This window comes from Mus caroli, unplaced genomic scaffold (assembly GCF_978045245.1).
Source record: "Mus caroli unplaced genomic scaffold, Mus_caroli_1 scaffold_2, whole genome shotgun sequence".
Classification (NCBI taxonomy): Eukaryota; Metazoa; Chordata; class Mammalia; order Rodentia; family Muridae; genus Mus; species Mus caroli.
The window spans coordinates 90,725,718-90,735,466 of NW_028227257.1; the positions used below are offsets into that span (position 1 = coordinate 90,725,718).

The 9,749-nt window shown below is 35.7% G+C and overlaps 1 protein-coding gene across 1 annotated transcript; it reads left to right on the forward strand.

Annotated features, from left to right (window-relative positions):
- The first annotated feature begins 7,191 nt into the window (after positions 1-7,191).
- LOC110289402 (olfactory receptor 4A5-like) lies at positions 7,192-8,142 on the forward strand. The gene has a single exon (XM_021155593.1). It carries the CDS (start codon positions 7,192-7,194, stop codon positions 8,140-8,142), a length of 951 nt encoding a protein of 316 aa, XP_021011252.1.
- Positions 8,143-9,749: the final 1,607 nt, after the last annotated feature.

The window sequence follows — 9,749 nt, forward strand, 5'->3', positions numbered from 1 at the left end:
TTATTTTTATTTTATTAACAGTGAGGAGATGTAGTCTTCCCTCCCCCAGCCTGAAACCTGCTTGCTCAGGGGTGGAGCTTCCCGCTCAATCATTCTGCCACGCCCACTGCTGGAACCTGCTAAGGCCCATACCTAAATACAATAAAAGCAATCTACAGCAAACTAGTAGCCAACATCAAAGTAAATGGAGAGAAGCTGGAAGCAATCACACTAAAATCAGGCACTAGACAAGGCTGCCCACTTTCTCCCTACCTATTCAACATTGTACTTGAAGTCCTAGTCAGAGTAATTCGACAAAAAAAAAAAAAAAAAAAAAAAAAAAAAGAAGGAGGTCAAGGGGATACAAATTGGAAAGGAAGAAGTCCAAAATATCACTATTTGCAGATGATATGATAGTATATATAAGTGACCCTAAAAATTGCACCAGAGAACTCCTAAACCTGATAAAAAGCTTCAGTGCAGTAGATGGATATAAAATTAACTCAAGCAAATCAGTGGTCTTTCTCTACACAAAGGATAAACAGGCTGAGAAAGAAATTAGGGAAACAACAACTTTCACAATAGTCACAAATAACATAAAATACCTTGGTGTGACTCTAACTAAGGAAGTGAAAGATCTGTATGATAAGAACTACAAGTCTCTGAAGAAAGAAATCAAAGAAGATCTCAGAAGATGTAAAGATCTCCCAGGCTTATGGATTGGCAGGATCAATATGTTGAAAATGGCTATCTTGCTGAAAGGAATCAACAAATTCAATACAATCCCCATAAAAATTCCAACTCAATTCTTCACTCAGTTAGAAAGGGCAATTTGCACATTCATCTGGAATAAAAAAACATCTAGGATAGCAAAAACTCATATCAATGATAAAAGAATCTCTGGTGGAATCACCATGCCTGACTTAAAGCTGTACTACAGAGCAATTGTGATAAAAATTGCATGGTACTGATATAGTTACCTACAGGTAGATCAGTGGAATAGAATTGAAGACCCAGAAATGAAGTCACACACCTATGGTCACTTGATCTTTGACAAGGGAGCAAAAACCATCCAGTGGAAAAAAGACAGCATTTTCAACAAATGGTACTGTCACAACTGGTTGTTATCATGTAGAAGAATTCGAATTGATCCATTCTTATCTCTTTGTACTGAGGTCAAGTCTAAGTGAATCAAGGAACTCCACATAAAACCAGAGTCAGTGAAACTTATAGAGGAGAAAGTGGGGAATAGCCTCAAAGATATGGGCACAGGGGAAAAATTCTTGAATAGAACAGCAATGGCTTGTGCTGTAAGATCGAGAATTGACAAAGGGAACCTTGTAAAATTGCAAAGCTTCTGTAAGGCAAAAGACACTGTCAATAAGATAAAAAGGCCACCAACAGATTGGGAAAGGATCTTTACCTATCCTCAATCAGATAGGGGACTAATATCCAATATATATAAAGAACTCAAGAAGGTGGACTCCAGAAAATCAAATAACCCCACTAAAAAATGGCCTAGTCGGTCATCATTGAGAAGAGAGGACCCTTGGGCTTGCAAACTTTATATGCCTAGTACAGGGGAAACACCAAGGCTAAGAAGTGGGACTGGGTGGGTAGGGGAGCAGGGGGAATGTGTGGAGGTAAAAGTGGACTTTCCTGAGAGCATTTGAAATGTAAATGAAGTAAATACCTAACAAAGAATTGAAAAAAAAATAAAAAGAACAAGGACATCCTGAGTTTTGCAGGCAAATGGGTGGACCTAGAAAATACCATCCTGAGTGAGGTAACTCAGACCCAAAATTATTTGCATGGTATGTACTCACTAATAAGTGAATATTAGACAAAAAAAAAAAAAAACCTACAGAATACCCAAGATACAGTCAACAGAACTCAAAAAGTTCAGCAAGGTGAAGGGCCCAAGAGAGGACACCTCAGTTCCACTTGGGAGAGAGAAGAAACAATCACAAGTGGGGAGAGAGGGAGGGATCTGGGAAGGAAAGTCCCACTTGGGAGAGAAAAAGAAAGCAATCACAAGTGGGGAGAAAGGGAGGGACCTGGGAAGGAAAGTGCATTGTGGAGAGGGGACCCTGATATGGTATTGGTTTGAGGGAAAAGGACTGAATCCCTGAGGGTCAGCAGAAATGTTCCATAGTCACCCTGAGGAAATAATAATTTTGGTGTAACCCTCCAGAATGCTCCAGAGACCTGGGAGGTAAGAGACTCTCAGGAATCAGAGAGAGGAACCTTAAATGAAATGCTTACTCCTCTTGAGGATTTTAAAGATTACCTGCCTTATTTAAGTATTTTACTTCAACATTACCTCTTAGTTTCCTAATTAATATGGTTGGAATTTTATTTTCTTATAATTTTTCAAATCAACTGGACTATTATCTACTCATTCTTCCCACAACTTAATGGTTTTACCTCTAGGGATTATTGAAAATAATTCTATTTAAAAGAGATGATCTCATTTGAAATTGTTCCAAATAGTTTAATAATCTTGTCTATTTAAACAGGGATGCTGCAAAAGAGCCATGAACAGAATTGTGAATGTAAATGAAAAAAATTCTTGATCAAATGACTCAAGAAGTCTCTGGTATTTAACTATTTATGTATCCCATCCTTTATTTTTTAAAAATTGTTTCTGACATCCTGTCTGTGGAAGGCTTCATCTTTCTAGGGTATTCTACATACAGAGACATATTTTTAACAAGAAAGGAAAGCATTTTTTGGAGAGTCTATCTGAGACTTGAAGGCTTCTAGCTCTAGTCATGAGAAATCATGCTTCACCAGTAATGCTTTGGTAATTTAAACCACTGATTTATCTTGTTGAGTACCTGGCTTATTTGTGATCTACATGGATGCTGCTATACTCTATTAAAGTCAAGACCTTTTTGATGCCTTTAATACAATTGACCCAAAAGAAAAAAAGATCATACAATTAATTTTATGGTTGTGAATTTCTATTTAAATGTGAACATATAAAGAGGATTGATAATTTCTAATTATTAGGTGGACATTTTATTCATGTACAAATAATACATCTTTGTGTTTTTATGAAGAATATTTTTAGAAGGTGACAGTATCTACTTACTTTTAATAGTAAGTTCTGAAATTAAATTTGACGATTTTTGTATTTAAGTTTTAAGTTGGCTGCTCTTACATCACAGTAAAAACCTGAGGTTATTTGAAGTTTTGGGAAAATTTATTTTCTGCAGTCTCTTCATGCTATTTCCTCATCTATTGAATGGTTATAGGCTCTCATCTGTGCTATGAAAGCAAATAGATACAGAAAGAATTTGTGATATACCAGCAAAATAACCTTGAATTTTTCTCAAATAAAAATAAGAATATGTTTTGAGTTCATGCGACCACAAAGAAAAATGTTAAGTAATGATTCCCGTGTACATTGAAATACAGTTGTTATTTTAACTCATATACTCTCACAGGAATTATCTAAAGTGGGAAAATTAAGATGCTACACAAATTAATCATAAACTGTAAGTATATTTACTATTAGTGTCACATATTTATTTTGGGGGGGGGGGAATGCTATGTTTCATTTTTCCAGAAAGCAAATGAAATAGTTTATACTTTATAAGTGAGAATGATTTATGATTCTCAATTTATGAGAAACTTTGTCTTTTGTGGTTTGTTAACAAGCATATTATCACAAATGCTTAATGTGTACACAAACAAGTCTATTATATTTCAATCATATGATTTTTTATGTGTATATTTTGAAATTGTGCAATGAATATGTTAGTACATGTAAATAAGGAAATCCATAAAAAATACATTACCTACCACAGACATTTGTTAGCTTTTTATCATGTAGTACTGTATTGGGTATTTAAAGTCTTTATTTCATTGGGTTATGTAAGATGTTTTCATGTAAGTATATGCTATTATTGGAGCAGTTTCCCTCCTCCATGTTCCTATTCTCCCCTTCTTTACCCCTTGTCTTCCCTTCAAGGGCCGTTTGTTTCCCTTCCACTCTTATGTATTCTGGGATACATGATTTTCTATATCTAATAAAAGTCTAAAACCCACAAAAGAGGGACAGTGAAAAAAATTTTTCCCTTCGGACAGTGAGTCAAATGAGTGATGTGCTTATTTCCAGTTATACCTGTGTCTTGGCAAGTGATATAACTTTACTCTTCTTTATGATTGACACAAGTCCATTGCTGGGGAAAGTACTTTTTAAAATAAAAGACTATATTTCAAAAATCACATGATCTTATTAACTGGATTAAATTATCAATTTTCTAGAAGTGTGATAACAGTATTTCAAAATGAAAGAAGGAATTTCATTCTTCTCTATTTATAGAATCAATTTTTTGATAATTTAAATTATAAATATCAAGTATAGTATAGCTTATGTACTCTATTTTTTCTACTGTATAAACAATCCTAATTGACACTACAAGATGTGGCGTGGTAAAAACCAATATTTATCAATACTGAACACAATTAAACTGTGTAGAAAGTAAAATGTAGAAGACCAAATTGGACATGATATGTGATACTCCCATATTCTGTCACAGACTTGCCTATAATACGTGGAAACCTAAAAAAAGGCAATGATGATGTACTGACTCAGATGGAAGCAGAGATGTGAATGAGACATCTCTAAGATGCATCCTACCTGCTTCTAAAGCAGGTCTGAATCTGCACATTTCTTTCTCTGATACCAAGTCCATGCAAATGGGATTTTCTTGCCTGCTGATAGTCTGAATACATTTCTCCACTGGTGAGTACTGATAGTATTTTGTATATAATGTGTAAATTACTATATATAATAAAACAGATCATTTCTAAAATATATGATTTTAATCCCAATCCAGAAAGTGGTTCATAATGCACTATAGGCTTATCTTTGAAATCCCACACTGCATTTACATTCTTGCTTATTTTTATTTATTTATTTTTTTTTGATTTTTAATATTTTTATTACATATTTTCCTCAATTACATTTCCAATGCTATCCCAAAAGTCCCCCATAGCGCCCCCCACTTCCCTACCCACCCATTCCCATTCTTTTGGCCCTGGCATTCCCCTATATTGGGGCATATAAAGTTTGCAAGTCCAATGGGCCTCTCTTTCCATTGATGGCCGACTAGGCCATCTTTCGATACATATGCAGCTAGAGACAAGAGCTCCGGGGTTCTGGTTAGTACATCATGTTGTTCCAACAATAGGGTTGCAGATCCCTTTAGCTCCTTGGGTACTTTCTCTAGCTTCTCCATTGGGAGCCCTGTGATACATCCAATAGCTGACTGTGAACATCCACTCCTGTGTTTGCTAGGCCCCGGCATCGTCTCACAAGAGACAGCTATATTTGGGTCCTTTCAGCAAAATCTTGCTAGTGTATGCAATGGTGTCAGCGTTTAGAAGCTGATTATGGGATGGATCCCTGGATACGGCAGTCTCTAAATGGTCCATCCTTTCATCACAGCTACGAACTTTGTCTCTGTAACTCCTTCCCTGGGTGTTTTGTTCCCAATTCTAAGAAGGTGCACAGTGTCCACACTTTGGTCTTCATTCTTGCTTATTTTATGACTTATTTGCAGTTGATTCACACAGTGAAACATCCAAGAATAATAATCATAGCCACCTATGAGATGTCTGAAGTGCTGAGCCATGCTTTAGGCACTCCCTAGGAAAATAAGAACACTATCAGACTATTCTTGGAGAAGGATAACTTGGAAGCCACTGTCATACACATGGTGAATCAGAAGCAGAGGGAGACTTACTATGATGGCCAAGATCAGGATGGTACTATCTGAATGCATCTAATGCTGTAACCAGGTGTGTGACTTCATGTCCACAGCTTTCATCACTGCTCCTTTTCTATTCAAGTATTTCTCAGATTCTTTCTTGCTACACTGTATACAAAATATAATTAGAGTAATTTTTGGTCACAGTAGTTATTAAAATCCATTTTACATTATTGATAACATTCAGGAAGCCATGATAAATTTAGTAACATTGTATAAATGTGTAAAAATATATTACAACAAAAGAGATAGGGCTGAGCTCATAAGTAACAGAGTATAGACAATTAGAGACTGTGAGACTGGGAAAGATTCTGAAGTATGGTTTAATACTGGTGTTTTAGGACACACAGAGAGGTATATATTTCTAATTATGCTTAGAGAATGAACCCAGCCCATGCCTTCATGCTCTAGTTTGTGGTTTTTTTGAGTGTTCTGCTTTTGGTGTCCTGGACAATGAATTCCTTTGTGGGGACTCTCAAGGTCTTTATCCTAAATTCTAAAAATAATTAAGACTAAATTAAATCTTATTTAATATTAAGATTAAAAATATATTCCTACTATTAAATCTCTCTTTTTCAGTTTTTCTCTCTGTCTCTCTGCATAGCCATTTCTGAGAATTCTGGAAAAATATTATTTCTGCAGATGCAGGGTTTCTTAGGAGCCATGGTTTAGTTCAGGTAAAGTAAAAATAATTTTGGAAATCCTGCTATTATATATAGTTATGTTACTAATTAGTATATAAGCAAGAGTGAAATGGAACCGTACCTAGGAAAATATGACAGCAGAAGATAAAGCAATTCAAACAGGTTGCAGGTAATAGTTTCTGGATAATATTTGAATGTTTGATGTAATTCAAAAATCTACTTAGTTATTTAAATTCAGACACATACAATTATCTTGTGGGGTGTAGTGTCTACATTGAAGAGTACAATATTATAGGCTTGATGCAGATACTCAAGGACCAGTGCTAATGTGGGTACCACAGAAGTTGAAATATTAAAATGTTTTTTTCACAGATATTACCTTCTAAAAAGGTTGCTCTTTCTTAGTTGATAAACTAAGGGTTTAATGGCACAACCATTTATCAAGTTTCTTTAGAAGAAACCATTTCTATGATTGGTGTATTAAGGCCAAAGTGTAATGTGTTTTAAATAACTGTTTATGGATAACAGAAATATCTCTACCTGCATTTCTATCTAGACATCTGCTGTTATTTTGATAACCTTAGCACTCAGAGATTTGTCAGGAAACAAGTGAAGCTTGTTACAAGATGAAGTCAATATATATTTATTAAATGCCTACTATTGGTTAACTACTGTAAAGGCACTATATGATCAATGATAGAATGGACTCATGATCCTGTTAACAGGTCATGGGAGATCTTATTCTCCAGAGATCTTTGTCTGAAAGAAGCCTGATTGATGAATAAATGGGCCAGAGCAACAATGTCACAGAATTTGTCCTGCTGGGCTTCACTCAGGATCCTGCTGGGCAAAAAGCTTTATTTGTTATGTTTTCACTGATGTACATTGCAACAATGGTGGGCAACCTGCTCATCGTAGGGACAGTGATTGCCAGCCCTTCCTTGGGCTCCCCAATGTACTTCTTCCTTGCCTCTCTGTCACTCATGGATGCTGTTTATTCCACTGCCATCTCACCCAAGTTGATTGCAGACTTGCTCCGTGAAAAAAAGACCATCTCCTTCAGTGCTTGCATAAGCCAGCTCTTTATAGAGCATTGGTTTGGTGCGGTTGACATTGTCATTCTGGTGGCAATGGCCTTTGATCGCTATGTGGCCATCTGTAAGCCACTGCATTATTTGATTATCATGAATCGACGGGTATGTATTCTTTTCTTGGTGATGGCCTGGGTGGGAGGTTTTGTACATTCTTTGTTTCAAGTTCTTGCTGTATATAATCTTCCTTTCTGCGGTCCCAATATCATTGACCACTTTGGCTGTGACATATACCCATTATTACTACTTGCATGTACTGACACCTACTTCCTTGGCCTCACTATCATTGCTAATGGTGGAGTCATGTGTATTGTCATCTTTTTCTTACTCCTACTTTCTTATGCAATAATCCTAAGATCTCTCCAGAATCACAGTAAGGAAGGGAGGCGCAAAGCTCTGTCCACCTGCATTTCCCATATCACTGTGGTTTTTCTCTTTTTTGTTCCCTGTATTTTCATGTATGTTAGACCTGTTTCTAGTTTTCCTATTGATAAATCCATCACTGTAGTTTATACCATTGTCACTCCCATGTTGAATCCTTTAATATATACTTTGAGAAATTCAGAGATGAAAAATTCTATGGAAAAGCTCCTACAGAAAATGTTAAGTCCAAACAGAATAAAGCTTTCTTCTTGCTGCTCATAATACTAAGCACTAGGCAACAAGCCTGAACAAATCCTTCTGGTGTGAGTTTCTGCTTGAAGGTTCCCACTCGCACTTGCTACTGTAAATCTACTGGTATTATGAATGTAATTGTAAATATTCTTATTCTTTGTCAAATTTTGCATGTAGTATAGCTGCCTGCATAAAATATCTCATTTATTAGCTAATTGTTCAACCATTTTTTATGAACTGCATAACATAGTTTTTCATTTTCAGTAAATAATTTCTTTAATTTTTTCATATATTTTGATTATGGTTTACTGGTCTACTATATCCTTCAAGCTATGTCTCCTCTCTTCCTTTCTCAACCAACTTTATGTTCTATGTCTCTGTTGCTTTCTGTCTCTGTTTGTTTGCCTGACTGTCTCTTTCTTACTCTTTCTCCTTTCCCTCTTTACACTTGTAAAACCATCCCCCAAAGAAAAACCAGCAAAACAAAGGAAAACGTAAACAAAATGAAACAAAAGGCTCTCCTCCAACAATCCAAACCCATGGAGTTCATTTTCTGTTGGTCAACTTTAGACATGAAGCCAGTCCTGAATTTTGGATGACATATTCTAGTGGAGATGCCACTAGAAAATACTGTTTTTCCCTCTTTCAGCTGTCATCAATTATACATAGCTTCTTAGTAGGCATGGAACTTTGTGTTTATTTTCTCTTTTCAGCACTGGGACTTTTGTCTGGACTGTTTTTGTGCAGGTCTTGTGCAAGCTCTCACAGTCTGTGAATTGGTATGTGAACCAGTGTCTGAAAAACACTGTGTCCTGGAAGTCATACATCACCTCTGGCTTTTACATTTTCTCCACCTCATCTTCTACATGGTTCCTGAGCATTGAAAGGAGTCATTAAATGAAGATATTCCATTTAAGACAAATGTGATGTATTTTATCCTAAATGTTTTTTAATGTAATTTATTAGGTGGACTTCTTTAGGTTTCTTATCAACTAATTCTGTATTTTTTACATTTTTTACAAAATCTTTTCTTATGATAGTATTTTCTACACTAATTTTTCTTTATTTTGACCAATAACTATTCTACTTTAATTAAACTTCTTCTTCAAATAATTCTCTCCAAACATTCTATTATTTTATTGAAATACTCATAATCTGTGATGTACTTACTTTGTTTTGAAATGTGTAACCATTATAGAGTGGTAAGGACATCATTTCCATTTTGTTATCTCTTAAATTATTTATTTCATTATGTTGAGAAAACCCATGATCTATTTGCTGTGCCTTATAAACTGAGACATTTTTCTCATTTTTTTAAATTTTATTTGGTATTTTCCTCATTTACATTTCCAATGCTATCCCAAAAGTCCCCCATACCCTCCCCCCACTCCCCTACCCACCCACTCCCACTTTTTGGCCTTGGCATTCCCCTGTACCGGGGCATATAAAGTTTGCAAGTTCAATGGGCCTCTCTTTCCAGTGATGGCCGACTAGGCCATCTTTTGATACATATGCAGCTAGAGTCAAGAGCTCAGGGGTACTGGTTAGTTCATAATGTTGTTCCACCTGTTTGCCCTAAAAGTATTTCCCTGTTTGATAACATAGCATGTTCCTTATTTTTTTTATGTTCATTTTCT

Coding starts and splice junctions, on each gene's coding strand:
- LOC110289402 (XM_021155593.1), top strand. CDS start 7,192: ATGGGCCAGAGCAACAATGTCACAGAATTTGTCCTGCTGGGCTTCACT.